At 43.4% G+C, this 22,463-nt stretch overlaps 1 protein-coding gene and 1 long non-coding RNA gene across 8 annotated transcripts in view; one reads left to right on the forward strand and one right to left on the reverse strand.

The window, feature by feature from the left end:
- The window catches only part of LOC118401645 (anion exchange protein 2-like), an 80,431-nt gene that overhangs the window by 42,897 nt on the left and 15,071 nt on the right, over nt 1-22,463 (reverse strand). For 3 of the 5 annotated variants that reach the window (XM_052477294.1, XM_052477293.1, XM_052477295.1), the window contains 8 exons: nt 8,496-8,640; nt 7,960-8,210; nt 7,627-7,766; nt 7,052-7,338; nt 4,068-4,204; nt 3,400-3,483; nt 504-684; nt 109-244 (listed from right to left, as the gene is read on the reverse strand). In XM_052477294.1, coding sequence (XP_052333254.1) covers nt 109-244; nt 504-684; nt 3,400-3,483; nt 4,068-4,204; nt 7,052-7,338; nt 7,627-7,766; nt 7,960-8,210; nt 8,496-8,640 — 1,361 coding nt within the window. The remainder of the gene's footprint in view (nt 1-108; nt 245-503; nt 685-3,399; nt 3,484-4,067; nt 4,205-7,051; nt 7,339-7,626; nt 7,767-7,959; nt 8,211-8,495; nt 8,641-22,463) is intronic. The other 2 variants (XM_052477296.1, XM_052477297.1) reach the window with 1 other exon arrangement.
- On the forward strand, nt 751-3,042 carry LOC127911066 (uncharacterized). 3 transcript variants are annotated; one of them, XR_008077525.1, is made up of 6 exons: nt 751-1,356; nt 1,557-1,600; nt 1,828-1,891; nt 2,453-2,560; nt 2,651-2,866; nt 2,991-3,042. It is a non-coding gene; the product is annotated as an uncharacterized LOC127911066 (long non-coding RNA). The 3 variants fall into 3 exon arrangements; XR_008077524.1 differs by lacking the exon at nt 2,991-3,042 and having other exon boundaries at nt 2,651-2,884; XR_008077526.1 differs by lacking the exon at nt 2,991-3,042 and having other exon boundaries at nt 2,705-2,884.

The raw sequence follows: 22,463 nt of genomic DNA on the forward strand, positions 1-22,463 counted from the left end.
GCCTGAACTGAGTTTGTGTAGAAGTACCAATGATGTATATAAACACTGTGAATACCGTAGGTAGCAGGGTAGATAAAGGATTACATACAGCAAGACAAACAGAGATACCTGTGTTTGAGTAGTAGGGCTCTGAGGACATTGGCCCGGTCCTCCACTTTGATCTGGTCAGAGATTATCATCTGCTCCACCACCTGATGGGCAATGCCAGGCAAGGTGTGCTGGTTCAGGTCCAGCAGCACCGCACCTAAATAAACACCCCCCAATGTGCCCCTTTAACAAACGCTACTTCATTCTCTTGCCTTTCTCATCCCTCAATTTGTATTTATTCCTCCTTTATCTTCCCTTCCTCCTCAATCTCTTCCTACCCTCTCTCTTCATCACTCCATTTCCTCTTTTCCTAACTCACCCACTCCCTTCCCTCTTTCACCCTCTCCTTTCCCAACTCCTTCTCCCCCTCGCCCTCTTTATTCCCACCTAGTCCCCCCTTCCCCTCTTTCTCTCACCGTGGGAGATGGTCTTGCGGAGCTCCAGAAGACTACGGAAGGAGAGCGAGGCAACGTGGGGTTTGCCCCAGCGGTCCGTCTCCTCCTCCACGTCCTCCTCAAATTTGATCCAGCGGGCCGTCTCCCGCCACTGCAACTCCTGGTTCTTATCCATCACCAACTCGTTCAGCTCCACAAACACCTGGGAGATTATTTATATATATATATATATATATATCAGTTTTTCAACTCTGTGAAATCCAGACAACTGCTTCCTGATTGTGCATTGGGCCAGGTGTGAATGTTTTGGAAGTCTTTTAACATATCCCAACCAGTTTGAAAACAATGTGAAGCCCTTGATGGCCCATCAGCAGGCAATCGAGCATACCAAGTTGAGAGCCTGTGCGAAGGTCTGTGAGATGGTTTCTCGGTACTCCTTTTTACATAATACAGTAGCTTAACAGGAATGATAAACCGATATCACAATATGCCTTGCACAAATCGATATCAAATGAATCAATATTTGTGCCCAAAACTATTATTTATAGTACACAGTAGTACTGATCTGAAACATCTAATCTAGAAACCATCTAATCTCGAATCCAACTTCAGATAGGAAAACAAAAAGAAGAATTTCTAACACCCCAGAAACAACACACAAAAACACACAGCAAACATTTGGGTGGAACACGGGGTCTTTCTGTAGACAAACAGTGGGGGTTTAGAAAGTCACACACATTTTCCCATTTTAGGTGAGTTCCAACTTGTGTCTCAATAACGAGAAATGTAGGACATTGGACCATAATTATTAGTGTTTCTAGTGTTATTACTCTGAGACCAAGAAGAAACCCAAAAGTTTCCACATCAAAAACAGGTGTTGTATCAACCAGACTAAGCTCCCTATCAGGTTAAAACAGACCAGAGAAGAAAACAGGTGTTGTATCAAAGACTAAGTTTATCAGGTTAAAACAGGTGTTGTATCAACAGACTCAAAAACAATAACAGGTTAAAACAGTTTGTATCAACCAGACTAAGCTCCAACAATATCAGAACAACAATATCACATTAAAACAGGTGTTGTATCAACCAGACTAAGCTCCCACGAACAACAATATCAGGTTAAAACAGGTGTTGTATCAACCAGACTAAGCTCCAACCAGACTAAGAACAACAATATCACGTTAAAACAGGTGTTGTATCAACCAGACTAAGCTCCCACGAACAACAATATCACATTAAAACAGGTGTTGTATCAGACTAAGCTCCCAAAACGAACAACAATATCAGGTTAAAACAGGTGTTGTATCAGACTAAGCTCCCACGAACCCACGAACAACAATATCAGGTTAAAACAGGTGTTGTATCAACCAGACTAAGCTCCCACGGACAACAATATCACGTTAAAACAGGTGTTGTATCAACCAGACTAAGCTCCCGGTGTAAAAGACTAAGCTCCCACAACAACAATATCACATTAAAACAGGTGTTCAACCAGACTAAGCTCCCACGAACAACAATATCACATTAAAACAGGTGTTGTATCAATCAGACTAAGCTCCCACGAACAACAATATCACATTAAAACAGGTTAAAAGACAGGTGTTATCAACCAGACTAAGCAAACAACAATATCAGAAAACAGGTGTTGTATCAATCAGACTAAGCTCCCACGAACAACAATATCAGGTTAAAACAGGTGTTGTATCAACCAGACTAAGCTCCCACTATCAGCAGGTGTTGTATCAACCAGACTAAGCTCCCACGAACAACAATATCACATTAAAACAGGTGTATCAACCAGACTAAGCTCCCACAACAACAATATCACATTAAAACAGGTGTTGTATCAACCAGACTAAGCTCCCACGAACAACAATAACAGGTTAAAACAGGTGTTGACTAAGCAACAACAATATCACGTTAAAACAGGTGACTAAGCTCCCACGGACAACAATATCACGTTAAAACAGGTGTTGTATCAACCAGACTAAGCTCCCACGGACAACAATATCACGTTAAAACAGGTGTTGTATCAACCAGACTAAGCTCCCACGAACAACAATATCAGGTTAAAACAGGTGTTGTATCAACCAGACTAAGCTCCCACGAACAACAATATCAATCAACCAGACTAAGCTCCCACGAACAACAATATCACGTTAAAACAGGTGTTGTATCAACCAGACTAAGCTCCCACGAACAACAATATCACATTAAAACAGGTGTTGTATCAACCAGACTAAGCTCCCACGAACAACAATATCACGTTAAAACAGGTGTTGTATCAACCAGACTAAGCTCCCACGAACAACAATATCACGTTAAAACAGGTGTTGTATCAACCAGACTAAGCTCCCACGAACAACAATATCACGTTAAAACAGGTGTTGTATCAACCAGACTAAGCTCCCACGTTAAAAACAGGTGTTGTATCAACCAGACTAAGCTCCCAACAACAATATCACATTAAAACAGGTGTTGTATCACAACAATATCACGTTAAAACAGGTGTTGTATCAACCAGACTAAGCTCCCACGAACAACAATATCACATTAAAACAGGTGTTGTAAAAGACAGGTATCAGTTAAAACAGTATCAACCAGACTAAGCTCCCACGGTTAAAACAGGTGTTGTATCAACCAGACTAAGCTCACAACAATATCACGTTAAAACAGGTGTTGTATCAACCAGACTGAAGAACAACAATATCACGTTAAAACAGGTGTTGTACCAACCAGACTAAGCTCCCAGCAACAATATCACGCAGGTGCATCAAGTGTCAACAAACACACCATGCTGTATATGTGTGGTGTTAGAAGGCAATTAACTGCACTCCAAACCAATCTGAAGGCTAACACAGTAAATCCAATGTTACCCGGGCTAAAACCAGGTTGTACTGGTTCAAAACGACCCTACCTTCTGGTGCCGTGCCATACGACCCACGAACTCCAAGCGAACCATTCTGTCCGAATGCGAGGAGGACCGATACTCAAGCACTGGCTGGGTGAGTGAGAAGCAGAGATACTGACAAATCTAATAGGGCAGGCTTACCTTACACACACTAACACACAGTTACTGGCTCAACAAGAGAGCGCATGTGAAATGGTCTGTCCATTGATTTACGTTCACTCTCACACACACCCACACGAGAGTTATGTTTACCTGGCTACCCTAATACAACAAACTTAACTCCCTCGCTTACTTCCTAGAGCCCCTTGTGTCGTGTTACCTCTCCTCTTTTTCTTGTGGCATGTGAAAGGCGTTCCTGAGTTCATTTTTAACGTCTCACCTTTCCCTGACTGACTTAAGTACCAAAGCAGGGAGTTAATGTACAGGTGAGACATTGACTTCTTAACCCAAACTCTCCATCATAAAAACCACTTGACATGTGCTACTCACATCACTGCCTGCTACTTATAACCAGCAGTAACACCACTGGCCTACACCAGTGGAGGGCAAATTAAATGTAATAGCATACAGCAATGTCTATGATAGACCATTCCGGTGAAGTGGTAGCCAAACATGGAATTGGGCCAAAATCACTGCCCATTAAACTCATTACCCTCTTGTTCCATGGTACCCACCTCATGTGGGGTACGGTCCAACTTGCAGCAGTGGGCACTAGGCTCCTTGTGGTCTTTGCCGATGTGCACCACCTGACCCTTGTTGCTCTTCCTGACCAGGTGACGGCGCACCGCAGGCACATCCTCGAACCTGTGACCTACGGAACAATGGGGACAGAGAGAAAGAGAGATGGAAAGAGAAAAATAAAGAGAAAGTTACTTTCTTGTCCCAAACTGATTTTCTCCTTGTTGAGTACAGCCATATTTTTTCCATGACAACATCTAAACATTTGGGAAAGACACCATATGTCGGTTGTTATCTGACCGGGTTAAAAACAGTTCAATATGTATTTTTGTGGTCGCTGAAATTATGTCTAAAATACCTCCTCATTCAAATGACGTCACAAAAGACTTCAGAATAACGTCATTGCCACCTGCAGTGTGTTTTAACAAGTACGGTGAGAACACACTCATATTCCCACAGGAGTACTTTTCTAGAAAATAACATTTCAGGATTGGCATAGCAATAGGAAAGCTTCCCAGGGAATCTTTGTGAGACTAAGGTTTTAAAGCCCAAAGAAAACAAATGAACTAACCCCACCATCATCAACGAGCCATCATTTCTTCACTCACTTCACATAGCTCAAGTAGAGGCTAATTCATGGCTAATGGTTAGCAAACCATTGACATATATTTTTAACATGTTGATCTGAATGACAAACTTGCATATTCTATTATAAGTTATAACAGTATAATAATTATGTAATTAGATATGATGTCATGGATACTCACAAAGAAATTGCCTCTGACTCAAAGAAAAGCGCAGTCGCAACGTTTTTTGACTTTCAAAACACAGCACCAAACCATGCTTCCAAAATGAATGATTGTTTTCCAAAGAATGACATATGGGCACACGTCACACACACGCTCACAGACTTTTATCTGAACATGAAACAAACAATGGATAACGGGGACAGAACTGTGGTGGTGGGCAGCTATGGGCTCTTTGAAAATGTTCACATTCCAACGGTACACACTGAGCACGTGGGATGGACGGCCTTGTTTTCTTGTACACAGAACAATAAATTCCGTATTAGGATCAAGATTTAAGATAACAAATGCAAATTGACTGTGGAGAATGGGCTTTTTGTGTCGAAATATCACGGTTTTGAAAGCTTTCCATAAGGGTAAGGACAATGCAGATATAAAAATATGTCTTAGTCAAGTCATTATTGAAGAACATTCTTTCATTGTTTCTTCCTAGTGACGACTTCATTTGGATAGGTTATCCATGAAAGTTACTGACAAATACCCTATAGATTAACATGGCATTTTTGTGACATCATACTACTGTAGAACTTCTATGACCACACAGTGGTGTGATATAACTTCAGATTTTACTATGACATCATTCTTGCATTCTTACACATGGGAAGTCATTGAAATTATGCTGCTATGATGTCAAAGTAATATCAAAGGTATAGTCCCAGTCAGTACTAAATAGAAACCCTGCCCACCTGTGGGGAAAACAACCCATGGTTACCCTGGTTACCCCATTGGCTCTCAGCAAAAATCATTCCCCGATTACAACGACAACATTCCCTGATTACAACCATTCTCATTACTTATAAAAACATAGTATTGTAGGGCTTCTGTAAAGCGTGCGTACTGGCGGTAGAGAAGTCAGGCGCAGGAGAGAAAAGACTGTGTTACAACGGCGCAGTTGAATGAATAAAATCACCGTGAACAAAAACAATATATCCAATGGGACAAAACTCCCTCAACCACCACCTTCCGGATCCCCCACCTCCTGATTAAGTAATCTTCTCACCCCCCTTTAAGATTTAGATGCAATTGTAAGTGACCCAGACATAACGTGCACAAGCACTTACAATAAACAATACCGGACAAGGACATGTGGAGAACGGAGGGTTAAATACACAACATGTAATTGATGGAATTGAAACCAGGTGTGTGGGAAGACCAGACAAAACCAATGGAAAATGAAAGGTGGATCGGCGATGGCTTGAAGACCGGTGACGTCGACCGCCGAATGTCGCCCGAACAAGGAGAGGGACTTAGAAATAATGCTACAATGATGTCACGGTAATATCAAAATGAATCTCCCGTGTAGGCCTGGAAATTCTGCAATGATGTCATAGTATTATCAAAATGAATCCCCTGTGAAGTCATTGAAATAATGCTGCAATGATGTCACCGTAATATCAAAGTTCATCCTCTGTGTAGTCATGGAAATAATGCTGCAATGATGTCACCGTAATATCAAAGTTCATCCTCTGTGTAGTCATGGAAATAATGCTGCAATGATGTCACCGTAATATCAAAGTTCATCCTCTGTGTAGTCATGGAAATAATGCTGCAATGATGTCACCGTAATATCAAAGTTCATCCTCTGTGTAGTCATGGAAATAATGCTGCAATGATGTCATCGTAATATCAAAGTTCATCCTCTGTGTAGTCATGGAAATAATGCTGCAATGATGTCATCGTAATATCAAAGTTTATCCTCTGTGTAGTCATGGAAATAATGCTGCAATGATGTCATCGTAATATCAAAGTTTATCCTCTGTGAAGTCATGGAAATAATGCTGCAATGATGTCATAGTAATACTAAAATGAATCCCCTGTGAAGTTAATGAAATCATGCTGAAAACAGTTTAGTCATGACATGCTGCTATTATTATATATAATATATATAATAATATAATATATATATATTATATTATTATTATATTTTATGTCACGTTAAAGTGTGAATCAGCCCCGTGTCATGGAAATGCAATTATTTAATTCTATAAATTGCATGATGTAATTCTATGCTTCAAAAATCCTACCCCTCTGAGTATAGTTCCTGTACAGTTTTCCTCTTCCCAGATAGTTGTTCCTTGCCACTGTGGTACTGCTTGATCTTTGGGGTTCTAGGTCGGGAAAATTATATTTATTGATTGATTGGTGGACTGACTGACTCATTGATTAGAACTCACTCTTGATGCCATCCAGGTCGGCGGACCCCAGCATCTGGGCCTCGCTGTCGTCGGTGGCCTGGCGCTGGTGGCGCTCCTGCTGCCCGCCCGTCATGTTGCCCGAGCGCCGGCGCTCCTGCAGGTCGTAGCCGCGGCTGCCGGGGGGCGGTGTCCTGGAGGAGGAAGAGGAGGCGGAGGAGGAGGGAGGTGTGGAGCCCCGTGTGGAGGGGTTGTGGGACTCCCGGGAGGGGCCAGAGGATAGACCATTCCTCCCTTTGTTGGGGGCCAACACTGAGTCCACTGGCTCACTGGGACAACGATGATGACGTACAAGGAATTAGACAGACGGATGGACGGGCAGGCAGACAGATAAAGTACTGTGCCTGTGTGTTTCTCTGTGCACACACTTAACTATATGCATGTGTGTGTACATTGCTTTATCAGTTTGTGTGTGTCACAGGAGGTTGGTGGCACCTTAATTGGGGAGGACGGGCTGTTGGTAGTGGCTGGAGCAGAATAGGTGAAATGGGATCAAATACATCAAGCACATGGTCTCCATGTGTTTATGTGTGTTTGTGTACATCTTTCTCACTTACTCCGTGGCATCCTCTGGCATGTTGGTACCCAGGGCAGTCTCAGGTACGATGGTGAGGCGTCTGGTAAGGGTGGCACTGCCACCCTTGCTGTGCCCGGGGGCAGGAGTGGCACTGGCAGGGTCATCCTCAGACACGAAGAACTACAGAGAGGAAAGATTGGGGTCAATGAGGAAGAGGCCGACCTAATAAATAAAAAAAAGTAGCTGAGTGTGTGTGTACAGTATGTACTGTATGTAAGTGTGTATACTATAAAACTAATATACTATAACAAATACAGTGTATACTATAAACCACTATAATATAATGTAAACCAGTATAAGCTTGCAACTCTACCTGCACAACCTCGTTGTGTGTGTCCGTGTCAGTATCAGGTGTGGGTGTGGTGGTCTGCCCCCCCTCTCCATCGTTCTGGCTGTAGGACTCATCTGCGTCCTCCTCTTCCTCGTCCTCCTCTATGTTGAGTGCTCCGCCAGGCCCGGATCCTCTCCTCCATCCCGCTTCCTTCTTCTTGCTCTTCTTCTTCCTCCTTTCTGGGGGTAGTTTGGACAGCGGGTGGTGGATGTGGTGGGAGGAGTGGCGGTGGTCTGCAGACAGGAGAAATAAACCGTGTTTGGTCAAGTAGTCATTTGGTGACACACTTCCTTGTCTGCATTGAGATGATATTTGTTGAGCAGCGTTGTCTGTCTTGTAATGGGCATCAAAAGCTGATGAAAGATACATTTTTGATGGACAGGCATGGCCCATACTCAATGCTACTTCCAACCAGAATGTGATGTCAAGCTGTACACGGTAACTGATACCCTTTCTATGGTACATAAAACAGTGATTTAATAGACATGAAGGTTAACAAGTAAACATTGGTGGCTCACACTCAAAGTCTTCCTCGTTGTAGGCCCGGTGTTTCTCTGGGGGTCCACGGGCCGGTGGGTGGAGGATCTGCTGGAAGAGCTGCACCCCCAGGGTCTTGTTCAGGTCATCATCATCATCTTCACTCCGCCTGGAAGGGGCCGATGGCTTGACCGGGGAGGGTGGGTGGTCGATGGGTGGTTCGAGGTTAGTGATGACAAACTATGTTTGTATACAACATGTTATTGCTCACGTATACCCTTTAATCATATAGATTTGGAAAGCTTAGCTTAGCTTCACAGCTATCAATCAGGCACATTTTTGGAATGTTCCGGTCAACAGAACCTTGACATTTGACCTCTTAAGGTACATATCAGAATTACCTGTATAAATTGCTTTAAAAAGTAAACCCTGATATGTTTTAATCTTTGTTTGACAAGCGGTTCTGAAAGGTCATGAAATTAACTTACTTTTCTCTATGATATATTACAAAAAAACAACTTAGAAAGCACCAGCTACAACTATTGTTTAAAAATAGCCCATATTGTGCCATTGGTATCAAAATGTTGGAAGCTTTAGCTATAGAATTTCATGTAGTGGGGCACCTATGTTTATGGATTTGAGAGATACAGCTCAATGACATCTTATTGGATTTCTCCCTGCATCATCATACCTGTATGACATTATACATTTAGCATGCCCAATAATATCTTAAAATGTTCATAGTGATGTAGAATATACAACCAAAGGAGCCAGGTGTGCCAGATATGTAAAGATGACAAATTATTCACACAACTGTGGTAAGAATGTGCCAAAATGCTGTCCGATTCACTAATTTCTGAATATGTTTCAAGCCTTAATTACAATACTTCATCTTCAAACATGTAAAAATGGATGTACAGTGCCTTCAGAAAGTATTCATACCACTTGACTTATTCCACATTTTGTTGTGATTCAGCCCGATTTCAAAATGGATTCAATATTTATATATTTTTTACCCATCTACACACAATTTTTGTTAGGAAATTCAAGAAAGGCATAACAAAAATTTAATTGCTAACTAGAAATGAGCATCATCATAAACTGCTCATGCAACTACAGCATACTACAGGATATGATTAGGAGACATGGAAGCGCAAAGTGTATGGCATCATGGGCTCCCGAGTGGCGTCAGTACAGACTCGATTCCAGGCTGTATCACAACCGGCCACGATTGGGAGTCCCATAGGGCGGCACACAATTGGCCCAGCGGTGTCCGTTTTAGGGTTTGGCTGGGGTAGACCGTCATTGTAAATAAGAATTTGTTCTTAACTGACTTGCCGAGTTAAATAAAGATTAAATAAATACAAATGTTACCATAGGCAACACCAGAGGGAGACATGGCCACAGGTAAACACCAGCTGACTGACATTTACCAGTCACCAGATACATTTAGACAAAAGCTTTAAAAAACACTGTATACTACATTAATTTAAAAAAATGTCCTATTTGGTTGTTTAAAAGTCTGATGGCAGTGGTAAAAATGTTTGTCTATTTGTCCTTGCATTAGTGATGGACCGGTTGGCTCTGGTTGTGGAGGACTCTGCCAGTGCTGTCTCCTCTTCTCTGTGGTAGGAGATCATGTAGAGGGGTGGTCAGGTTGGTCAGTGACAAATCTTCTGCTTGCTCTATCAGTGAATGTTAGTGGTGGAAGGGTCAGTGGGATGTCTCTGTTTTTGTTGTTATCTTGCTTGCCCTCTTCTGTACCCTATCCAGTGCAGCTTGCTGCTTCTCTGCCCTTTTCTGTATCCAGTGCAGCTTGCTGCTTCTCTGCCCTTTTCTGTACCCAGTGCAGCTTGCTGCTTCTCTGCCCTCTTCTGTATTCAGTGCAGCTTGCTGCTTCTCTGCCCTTTTCTGTACCCAGTGCAGCTTGCTGCTTCTCTGCCCTTTTCTGTATCCAGTGCAGCTTGCTGCTTCTCTGCCCTTTTCTGTATCCAGTGCAGCTTGCTGCTTCTCTGCCCTTTTCTGTATCCAGTGCAGCTTGCTGCTTCTCTGCCCTTTTCTGTACCCAGTGCAGCTTGTTGCTTCTCTGCCCTTTTCTGTATCCAGTGCAGCTTGCCGCTTCTCTGCCCTTTTCTGTATCCAGTGCAGCTTGCTGCTTCTCTGCCCTTTTCTGTATTCAGTGCAGCTTGCTGCTTCTCTGCCCTTTTCTGTATCCAGTGCAGCTTGCTGCTTCTCTGCCCTTTTCTGTATCCAGTGCAGCTTGCTGCTTCTCTGCCCTGTTCTGTACCCAGTGCAGCTTGCTGCTTCTCTGCCCTGTTCTGTACCCAGTGCAGCTTGCTGCTTCTCTGCCCTTTTCTGTACCCAGTGCAGCTTGCTGCTTCTTTGCCCTTTTCTGTACCCAGTGCAGCTTGCTGCTTCTCTGCCCTTTTCTGTACCCAGTGCAGCTTGCTGCTTCTCTGCCCTTTTCTGTACCCAGTGCAGCTTGCTGCTTCTCTGCCCTTTTCTGTACCCAGTGCAGCTTGCTGCTTCTCTGCCCTTTTCTGTATCCAGTGCAGCTTGCTGCTTCTCTGCCCTGTTCTGTACCCAGTGCAGCTTGCTGCTGCCCTGTTCTGTACCCAGTGCAGCTTGCTGCTTCTCTGCCCTTTCTGCCCTTTTCTGTGCCCAGTGCTTGCTGCTTCTCTGCCCTTTTCTGAGATCCAGTGCAGCTTGCTGCTTCTCTGCCCTTTTCTGTACCCAGTGCAGCTTGATGTCTCTGTTTTTGTTGTTATCTTGCTTGCCCTTTTCTGTATCCAGTGCAGCTTGCTGCTTCTCTGCCCTTTTCTGTATCCAGTGCAGCTTGCTGCTTCTCTGCCCTTTTCTGTATCCAGTGCAGCTTGCTGCTTCTCTGCCCTTTTCTGTATCCAGTGCAGCTTGCTGCTTCTCTGCCCTTTTCTGTATCCAGTGCAGCTTGCTGCTTCTCTGCCCTTTTCTGTATCCAGTGCAGCTTGCTGCTTCTCTGCCCTTTTCTGTATCCAGTGCAGCTTGCTGCTTCTCTGCCCTTTTCTGTATCCAGTGCTTGTTGCTCTCTGCCCTTTTCTGTATCCAGTGCAGCTTGCTGCTTCTCTGCCCTTTTCTGTATCCAGTGCAGCTTGCTGCTTCTCTGCCCTTTTCTGTATCCAGTGCAGCTTGCTGCTTCTCTGCCCTTTTCTGTATCCAGTGCAGCTTGCTGCTTCCCTTTTCTGCCCTTTCTGCCCTGTTCTGTATCCAGTGCAGCTTGCTCTGCCCTTTTCTCCAGTGCAGCTTGCTTTTCTTTTCTGTATCCAGTGCAGCTTGCTGCTTCTCTGCCCTTTTCTGTATCCAGTGCAGCTTGCTGCTTCTCTGCCCTTTTCTATACCCTATCCAGTGCAGCTTGCTGCTTCTTTGTGCAGTCCATCTGCAACACACAGGCATACTCCTGGTGGGATCAGAGTGCTGTAGATGTCATCAGCGGGAAAGACTTTTCTTGTCGTTTCAGTCAGGAAGTGGAAACGCCCTGAAGCCTTTTTCACTGCCTGGTCTATGTTGGTTCCCACTAAGTTGGTTGTCCAAGTGGAAGCCAAGGTATTTTGTGCATGTTAGAACTGGAACAGCCTGTCCACCCAGTATTAGTGGAGCCGGTTGGGGAGGATTTTTTGAGAAGCAGATGCTTAATTCGACAGACTTCTTCCCATTAAGAAGCATGTTGTTCTCTGTCATCCATAAATCCAGTTTCTTAGCCTCCTCTTCCATTTTCAATGTTTGCTAGCTTAAAGCACAAAACAGGCCAATGTCGCTGGCATAGCCAGTGTCCAGTGTATCCTCAGAGATGACTCTCTCAGAGTGGACATGTGAAGCAGGAAGAGGTAAGACGAGACGACCTCTGGGACCCCAGATGTTACCTCTGGCCATGAGCTGTACATTCCATTTGCTATCACCCTCTGTGTTCTCCCTGTTGTGCAGCTGTGAAACCGGTGAGTAACCCTGGACAGACACAGACTGGCCAGATGCTGGAGGAGATCAGCATGGTCGACACGACCAGAAGCCTTTGACATGTCCGACAGCAGAACCAGGACCATTATGGGTTGGTTTGAGTCTGTCTCTGTAAGCCAGGTGTGTGAGGCTCTGACCAGTGCATTTGTTGTGCTGTGTTTAGGCAAGTATGCATGCTGTTTTTTTTGCATTCTTCAAGATCAACTGGTATGAGCTTCTTGACAATGAGTCTTTCCTGGACTTTTCCTAGAAAGGATGTCAGAGAGATTGGTCTCCAATCATTTTTCTGTCCAGGACTGGAGACCTTAGGAATGGGGCAGATGTTAGTGGTCTTCCACTCTGTAGGTACAGAGCCCAGTTGATAGGAGGTGTTAACTATAGGAATGGGGCAGATGTTAGTGGTCTTCCACTCTGTAGGTACAGAGCCCAGTTGATAGGAGGTGTTAACTATAGGAATGGGGCAGATGTTAGTGGTCTTCCACTCTGTAGGTACAGAGCCCAGTTGATAGGAGGTGTTAACTATAGGAATGGGGCAGATGTTAGTGGTCTTCCACTCTGTAGGTACAGAGCCCAGTTGATAGGAGGTGTTAACTATAGGAATGGGGCAGATGTTAGTGGTCTTCCACTCTGTAGGTACAGAGCCCAGTTGATAGGAGGTGTTAACTATAGGAATGGGGCAGATGTTAGTGGTCTTCCACTCTGTAGGTACAGAGCCCAGTTGATAGGAGGTGTTAACTAAGTGAGTGACCACTGGCGCTAGAACTTCTGAAAATTCCTAGAGTAACCATCTGGACCACATGCTTTCCTAAAGTAACCATCTGGACCACATGCTTTCCTAGAGTAACCATCTGGACCACATGCTTTCCTAGAGTAACCATCTGGACCACATGCTTTCCTAGAGTAACCATCTGGACCACATGCTTTCCTAGAGTAACCATCTGGACCACATGCTTTCCTAGAGTAACCATCTGGACCACATGCTTTCCCAGAGTAACCATCTGGACCACATGCTTTCCCAGAGTAACCATCTGGACCACATGCTTTCCCAGAGTAACCATCTGGACCACATGCTTTCCTAGAGTAACCATCTGGACCACATGCTTTCTTAGGACTGAGTCTTGAAAGAGCTTGTTTCACTTGTCCAATGTTGCATAGTTCTCCTTCCCCGACAGGCCTAGGAAGAGCAAAAACAGTGAAGGATGTATTTCCTGTCCATGCTTCAGCAATTAAGTTTTTCAAGACCTCGGCAACATTGCCAGTTTCCACATCGTCAATCTGTATCATCCCTCTAAATTATTTTTAACAACCAAGCTCTTTATTGATGAAGTCCCACCACTCGTTTGGGTTATTCTTGTTAAATTGATTTAATTTAATTAGTGTAATAGTTTTTCATTGCCCCTCGGATAAGATTTTGAATGGAGTTTCTCACTTTTTTCTATTTCTCAGTCCCCCCCCCCCAACTATTAAATATTTTTGCCATTTCTTGATGGACACTTTTAGTTGTTCCGTCGTCCCGGGATGTTTTTTTTTAAATGGTTTTGAATGGACATACAGGTCTACAATTTAGTTTCTGGTGTCCTTTGACAGCTCTTTGGTCTTGGCCATAGTGGAGTTTGGAGTGTGACTGTTTGAGGTTGTGGACAGGTGTTTTTTATACTGATAACAGGTTGAAACAGGTGCCATTAATACAGGTAACGAGTGGAGGACAGAGGAGCCTCTTAAAGAAGTAGTTACAGGTCTGTGATAGCCAGAAATCTTGCTTGTTTGTAGGTGACCAAATACTTATTTTCCACTATAATTTGCAAATAAATTCATTACAAATCCTACAATGTGATTTTCGGATATTTTTTTTTTCTCATTTTGTCTGTCATAGTTGAAGTGTACCTATGATAAATTACAGGCCTCTCTCATCTTTTTAAGTGGGAGAACTTGCACAATTGGTGGCTGACTAAATAACTTTTTGCCCCACTGTACATCAAGGGCCATTTGTATGTTGGCGTTAAAGATCTACAACTTTTCATCCATGTTCTCCTCATTGTAGACAGCTGACCAGTCAGTGATGGCCAGACACCAGGCTAGGGCCTCCTTTCTCTCAAACAACCCGTAGCCCTACTCTGTATTGCATTTCCTTCCCATGTTGAGGTACACTGGTGGGAGTGAGTTGCAGACACTGGTGGCCACTTGAGCCCAACGGGGCCAACACAGTAGGGGTGCTGATCAGATCAATCATGGCGTCTCCACGGGTCTTATGTTTGACAACCTGTTTTAGATCGGCCTGGGAGTTAAGGGACAGGGTTAGGGCCTTAGTAGGTAGATGATTGAAATCCCCACATAAGACAATACCTACTTCAGGCGATTTCAGCTTCACAGAGTTAATGGTGTTAATGAGATAGTTCATCGCTTGCTGTTGCAGTGTATTCTCAATAAGCCCATGGAGGATAGTAAAGTGTTCCAACAACAATTGTTGGAATTGATCTGGGAACCCGCTCTGAGCACAACTGGATCCAGAAACACTCAAACTCATCTCGTTCAAGGTCAGTGCGTATCTTAACCTGGGGACTATAGTCCACATATGGCCACTACTCCTCCAGTCATATTTAGGCTAGGATTTTTGACCTACATGAACACCTGAAAACCCTCTACGTTTAGGGACTTATCTGGAATGTTGTCATGTGCCCATGTTTCCATTACACAACCAATTTCAGCCCTGGATGATAGGAGTAAAAGTTCTAACTCGACCACTTTGTCTAGCAGAGATCTGGAATTGCAAGTTGGGGCATTTGGCGGACATTGGGAAGCTTTTGCATCTTCTGCTTTCTTTATTACAGGGAAGACTCTGTCGCTTGGTACTTCTACATGACTGACAGTTTTGGCATGCCTGATATCAACAACAGTGCAGATTTTTGTTTACCTCGGCCAAGGAGTTCCTATTGGACGGCCTCAAAACAAATGTCCTTTGATGAATGGAGCCCGAGGTAAGTTTCCTAAGATTCCCAAAGGGAATTCGGTGAGTTTTCACAAATGTTTCTGGAATCCATTTTACTTGCTTAAAGTCCTTCAATTTTAACAAATATTTTTTAACAAGTTACCAATTCTGCAACAGAACTGACCACACAGACAATATCTATATACATGTCCACCAAAAACAAATGGATGGCTAATATATTGTACCAGGGTCATTGATGTATCAAACCAACAGGACCAGCAAAGACATATCACTGTACTTTCAACCGGTAAACAATATCACATTCTTAACCAGCTGGGCACTAAATCAGTGGCTCAGTTGGTAGAGCATGGCGCTTGTAACGCCAGGGTAGTGGGTTCGATTCCCGGGACCACCCATACGTAGAATGTATGCACACATGACTGTAAGTCGCTTTGGATAAAAGCGTCAGCTAAATGGCATATATTATTATTATATTTATATATATTTAACAGGTCAACCCCGCATGTCACCGGCAGCATCAGAAAACTGTGTAAACTCAACAACAAAAATAAACGTCCTCTCACTGTCAACTGGGTTTATTTTCAGCAAACGTGTAAGTATTTGTATGAACATATCAAGATTCAAAAACTGAGACAAACTGAACAAGTTCCACAGACATGTGACTAACAGAAATGGAATAATGTGTCCCTGAACAAAGGGGAGTAACAGTGGCCACCAGCTGCATTAAGTACTGCAGTGCATCTCCTGCTCATGGGTGGCACCAGATTTGCCAGTTCTTGCTGTGAGATGTTACCCCACTCTTCCACTAAGGCACCTGCAAGTTCCCGGACATTTCTGGGGGGGATGGCCCTAGCCCTCACCCTCAAATCCAACAGGTCCCAGTCATGCTCAATGGGATTGAGATCCGGGCTCTTTGCTGGCCATGGCAGAACACTGACATTCCTGTCTTGCAGGGAATCACATACAGAACGAGCAGTATGGCTGGTGGCGTTGTCATGAGGGGGAGTCATGTCAGGATGAGCCTGCAGGAAGGGTACCACATGAGGGAGGAAGATGTCTTCCCTGTATCGCACAGCTTTGAGATTGCCTGCAATGACAACAAGCTCAGTCCGATGATGCTGTGACACACCGCCCCAGACCATGACGGACCCCCCACCTCGATCCCGCTCCAGAGTACAGAGTACAGACGTAACTCATTCCTTCGACGATAAATGTGTATACGACCATCACCCCTGATGAGACAAAACCACAACTTGTCAGGGGAAAGCACTTTTTGCCAGTCCTGTCTGGTCCAGCGACGGTGGGTTTGTGCCCATTGTTGCCGGTGATGTCTGGTGAGGACCTGCCTTACAACAAGCCTACAAGCCCTCAGTCCAGCCTCTCTCAGCCTATTGCGGACAGTCTGAGCACTGATGGAGGGATTGTGCGTTTCTAGTAGAGGTTGACCGATTAATCGGAATCGTCGATTAATTAGGGACGATTTCAAGTTTTCATAATAATCGGAAATCTGTATTTTTACACCTTTTGTATTTTTACACCTTTATTTAATCTTTATTTAACTAGGCAAGTCAGGTAAGAACACATTCTTATTTTCAATGATGGCCTAGGAACGGTGGGTTAACTGCCTCGTTCAGCTCGGGGATTCAATCTTGCAACCTTACAGTTAACTAGTCCAACGCTCTAACCACCTGATTACATTGCACTCCACGAGGAGCCTGCCTTGCAGTAAGCCAAGGTAAGTTGCTAGCTAGCATTAAACTTATCTAATAAGAAAACAATCAATCAATCAATCATAATCACTAGTTAACTACACATGGTTGATGATATTACTAGTTTATCTAGCGTGTCCTGCGTTGCATATAATCGATGCGGTGCGCATCGTTGCTCCAATGTGTACCTAATATAAACATCAATGCCTTTCTTAAAATCAATACACAGAAGTATATATTTTTAAACCTTAGCTAAAAGAAATCCAGGTTAGCAGGCAATATTAACCAGGTGAAATTGTGTCACTTCTCTTGCGTTCATTGCACGCAGAGTCAGTGTATATGCAACAGTTTGGGCCGCCTAATTTGCCAGAATTTTACGTAATTATGACAGAACATTGAAGGTTGTGTAATGTAACAGTAATATTTAGACTGATGGATGCCACCCGTTAGATAAAATACGGAACGGTTCCGTATTTCAGTGAAAGAATAAACGCCTTGTTGTCGAGATGTTAGTTTCCAGATTCGACCATATTAATGACCTAGGGCTCGTATTTCTGTGTGTTATTATGTTATAATTAAGTCTATGATTTGATAGAGCAGTTTGACTTAGCGGTGGTAGGCAGCAGCAGGCTCGTAAGCATTCATTCAAACAGCACTTTTGTGCGTTTTGCCAGCAGCTCTTCGCTATCAACTCCCGAGATTAGGCTGGTGTAACCGATGTGAAATGGCTAGCTAGTTACGGGCTCAGCGCTAATAGCGTTTCAAACGTCACTCGCTCTGAAACTTGGAGTAGTTGTTCCCCTTGCTCTGTGCTACGGATACAAGTATCCTGTGTGTGTATCCTGTGTGTGTGTTTCTTTTCTCTCCTTCTCCCCTCACAGGTGAAAATCATCACTCCCCAATCAGTCACCAATCAGAAGACACACCTCCTCCTGTTTCCTACCCAATCACAGTTCCTTTCCCTTGGTTTAAAAACCCTGTCAGTAGTTTGCTCTAGAGCTCAATCTCTCTGTAAATGCCATGTCTGTAGGTCTCTCTGTTTCACACTCTCTTTGTGTATTAACCTCTCTTTTGTTTGAGCACCTCCATTAGCACTTTGTCATCCATCCCCTGTGAGTATTGTTTTTGGTGTTTGTTTGCTGGTGGGAAAAGGGGAAACCAAGACAAGTCACCCATGGGCATACACTACCTGTAGGTAGACTTTGTTAAATACACTAGTTAGAACTGGGCGGACCACCCACTGTATTTTTGGTTAGTTAGTTAGCTGTTGTTAAAGTAGGCTAGTCTAGCTTAGGGGTGTGTTTTTGTATACTTATTGTTTCTTTCCTTGGGTCCAGCTCAGTCCCTTTTCCTGCTCCCCCCATTACTGTGTTTACAAATAAACCTTGAGTTTGACGGTAGATTTCAGTTGTCGTAGTTATTTCGTTCACACTTTTACTTTGTCACTATTAGAATTGGCATGAGTTATGTTACGGGTCGCCCCCCCCTCTAGACTGTTGGGCCAAAAGGGATTCGTAGCACTCTGCATGGGCCACGGCTTTTGTGGAGCGATGGGTAACGCTGCTTTGAGTGTGGCTGTTATTGATGTGTTCCTGGTTCGAGCCCAGGTAGGAGCGAGGAGAGGGACGGAAGCTATACTGTTACACTGGCAATACTAAAGTGCCTATAAGAAAATCCAATAGTCAAAGGTTAATGAAATACAAATGTTAGAGAGCAATAGTCCTATAATTCCTATAATAACTACAACCTAAAACTTCTTACCTGGGAATATTGAAGACTCATGTTAAAAGGAACCACCAGCTTTCATATGTTCTCATGTTCTGAGCAAGGAACTGAAACGTTAGCTTTCTGACATGGCACATATTGCACTTTTACTTTCTCCTCCAACACTTTGTTTTTGCATTATTTAAACCAAATTGACCATGTTTCATTATATATTTGAGGCTAAATTGATTTTCTGTATATAATGATTAAAAAGTGTTAATTCAGTATTGTTGTAATTGTCATTATTACAAATACATTTTATAAATCGGCCGTTGAAAAATCATAGTCGGTTGACTTCTAGTGTAACTCGGCAGTTGTTGTTGCCATCCTGTACCTGTCCCGCAGGTGTGATGTTCGGATGTACCGATCCTGTGCAGGTGTTACGTGGTCTGCCACTGGACAATCAGCTGTCCGCCCAGTCTTAGGCGTCTCACATTACGGCCATTGCAATTCATTGCCCTGGCCACATCTGCAGTCCTCATGCCTCTTTGTAGCATGTCTAAGGCACGTTCACGCAGATGAGCAGGGACCTTGGGAATCTTTCTTTTGGTGTTTTTCAGAGTCAGTATGAAGGCCTCTTTAGTGTCCTAAGTTTTCATAACCGTGACCTTAATTGCCTACCATCTGTAAGCTGTTAGTGTCTTAATGACCATTCCACAGGTGCATGTTCATTAATTGTTTATAGTTCATTGAACAAGCATGGGAAACAGTGTTTAAACCCTTTACAATTGAGATATGTGAAGTTAATTGGTAAAAATCCAAATATCTTTGAATGACAGGGTCCTGAAAAAGGGATGTTTATTTTTTTGCTGAGCTTATATATACACACACTACCATTCAAAAGTTTGAGGTCACTTAGAAATGTCCTTTTTGAAAGAAAAGCAGAATTTTTGTCCATTAAAATAGCATAAAATTGATCAGAAATACGGTGTAGACATTGTTAATGACAATTGTAGCTGGAAACGGCTGATTTTTAATGGAATATATGTGCTTTTGCCTATCTTAATCTTTTTTTATATTGGCCAGGCTGAGTTATGGCTTTGTATTTGCAACTCTGCCTAGAAGGCCAGCATCCCGGAGTCGCCTCTTCACTGACATTGAGATTGGACAAAGGAACTCTGCCTAGAAGGTCAGCATCCTGGAGTCACCTCTTCACTGTTGACATTGTGACTGGACAGAGGAACTCTGCCTAGAAGGTCAGCATCCCGGAGTCACCTCTTCACTGTTGACATTGAGACTGGACAGAGGAACTCTGCCTAGAAGGTCAGTATCCCGGAGTCACCTCTTCACTGTTGAGACTGGACAGAGGAACCCTGCCTAGAAGGTCAGCATCCCGGAGTCACCTCTTCACTGTTGAGACTGGACAGAGGAACTCTGCCTAGAAGGCCAGCATCCCGGAGTCACCTCTTCACTGTTGACATTGAGACTGGTGTTTTGCGAGTACAATTTAATGAAGCTTCCAGTTGATGACTTGTGAGGTGTCTGTTTCTCAAACTAGATACTCTGTCTTGTCCTCTTGCTCAATTGTGCACCGGGGCCTTCCACTCCACCCTATTCTAGTTAGAGTCAGTTTGCGCTGTTCTGTGAAGGTAGTAGTACACAGCGCTGTACGAGATCCTCAGTTTCTTGGCAATTTCTCATATGGAATAGCCTTCATTTCTCATAAAAATAAGACTGACGAGTTTCAGAAGAAAGGTCTATTTCTCTGGCCATTTTGAACCTGTAATCAAACCAACAAATGCTGATGCTCCAGATACTCAATTAGTCTAAAGAAGGCCAGTTGTATTGCTGCTTTAATCAGAACGACAGTTTTCAGCTGTGCTAACATTTCAAAAGGGTTTTCTAATGATCAGTTAGCTAATCCAAGTTTTGCATTTTAAAAGGCCAACACAACGTGCCATTGCAACACAGGAGGGATGGTTGATTATGGGCCTCTGTGTGTAGATATTCCATAAAACATCTGCCGTTTCCAGCTACAATAGTAATTTACAACATTAACAATATCTACACTGTATTTCTGATCAATTTGATGTTTTTTAATGGGCAATTTATTTATTTTCTTTCTAAGTGACCCCAAACTTTTGAACGGTCTTGTGTGTGTGTATAAATACATTTGAAGTTGGAAGTTTACATACACTTGAACTTTTTCACAATTCCTGACATTTAATCAAAGCAAAATTTCCCTGTCTTAGGTCAGTTAGGATCTCCACTTTATTTTAGGAATGTGAAATGTGAATAATAGTAGAGAATGATTTATTTCAGCTTTTATTTCTTTAATCACATTCCCAGTGGGTCAGAAGTTTACATAAACTCAATTAGTATTTGGTAGCATTGCCTTTAAATTGATTAACTTGGGTCAAACGTTTCGGGTAGCCTGCCACAAGCTTCCCACAATAGGTTGGGTGAATTTTGGCCCATTCCTCCTGACAGAGCTGGTGTAATTGAGTCCGGTTTGTAGGCCTCCTTGCTCGCACATGCTTTTTCAGTTCTGCCCACAAATGTTCTATAGGATTGAGGTCAGGGCTTGGTGATGGCCACTCCAATACCCTGATTTCGATGTCCATAAGTCATTTTGCCACAAGTTTGGAAGTATGCTTGGGGTCATTGTCCATTTGAAAGACTCATTTGCGACCAAGCTTTAACTGGTGTCTTGAGATGTTGCTTCAATATATCCACCTAATTTCCCTTCCTCATGATGCTGTCTATTTTGTGAAGTGCACCAGTCCCTCCTGCAGCAAAGCAGTCCCACAACATGATGCTGCCACCCCGTGATTCACATTTGGGATGGTGTTCTTTGGCTTGCAAGCCTCGCCCTTTTCCTCCAAACATAACGAGAATTGAATGTTAATTTCTCTACCATAAGCCACCTCCAACATTGTTTTAGAATTTGGCAGTACGTTCAGCTGGCCTCACAACTGCAGAACACGTGTAACCACGCCAGCCCAGGGCCTCCACATCTGGCTTCTTCACCTGCGTGCTCATCGTCTTCACCAAGGACTTCACCTGACTGTGAGTGACTTCAGTGGGCAAATGCTCACCTTTGATGGCCACTGGCACGCTAGAGAAATGTGCTCTTCACGGATGAATCCCGCTTTCAACTGTCGCGGGCAGATGGTGTCGTCTGGGCAAGCTATTTGCTGATGTCAACTTGTGAACAGATGCCCCGTTGTGGCAGCGGAGTTATGGTACGGGCAGGCATAAGCTACGAACATCAATTACATTTTATCCATGGCAATTTGAATGCACAGAGATACTGTCGTGCCATTCATCCGCCACCACCTCAATTTAGGGTATCTGTCTTCCCAGTCATGTGAAATCCACCAATTAGGGCCTAATTAATGTAGTTCAATTGACTGATTTCCTTATATAAAACTAAGTCTAAAATCTTAAGAATTGTTACATGTTCAGTTTATATTTTAGTTCTGTCTATCTGGCCAAAACAGACATGTATGATGTGCCATACTGTACTCTACTGTGCCCTGCTGTACCCTACTGTACTGTGCTCTACTATACTCAAGTTCTCTACATGAGTTTCTTACAATTGAAGAAAGGATCTATGGACTCTTAATCTAGTGGTCTTGAGACCACTCAAGACCACATAT

This window comes from Oncorhynchus keta, chromosome 23, assembly GCF_023373465.1.
Source record: "Oncorhynchus keta strain PuntledgeMale-10-30-2019 chromosome 23, Oket_V2, whole genome shotgun sequence".
NCBI lineage: Eukaryota > Metazoa > Chordata > Actinopteri > Salmoniformes > Salmonidae > Oncorhynchus > Oncorhynchus keta.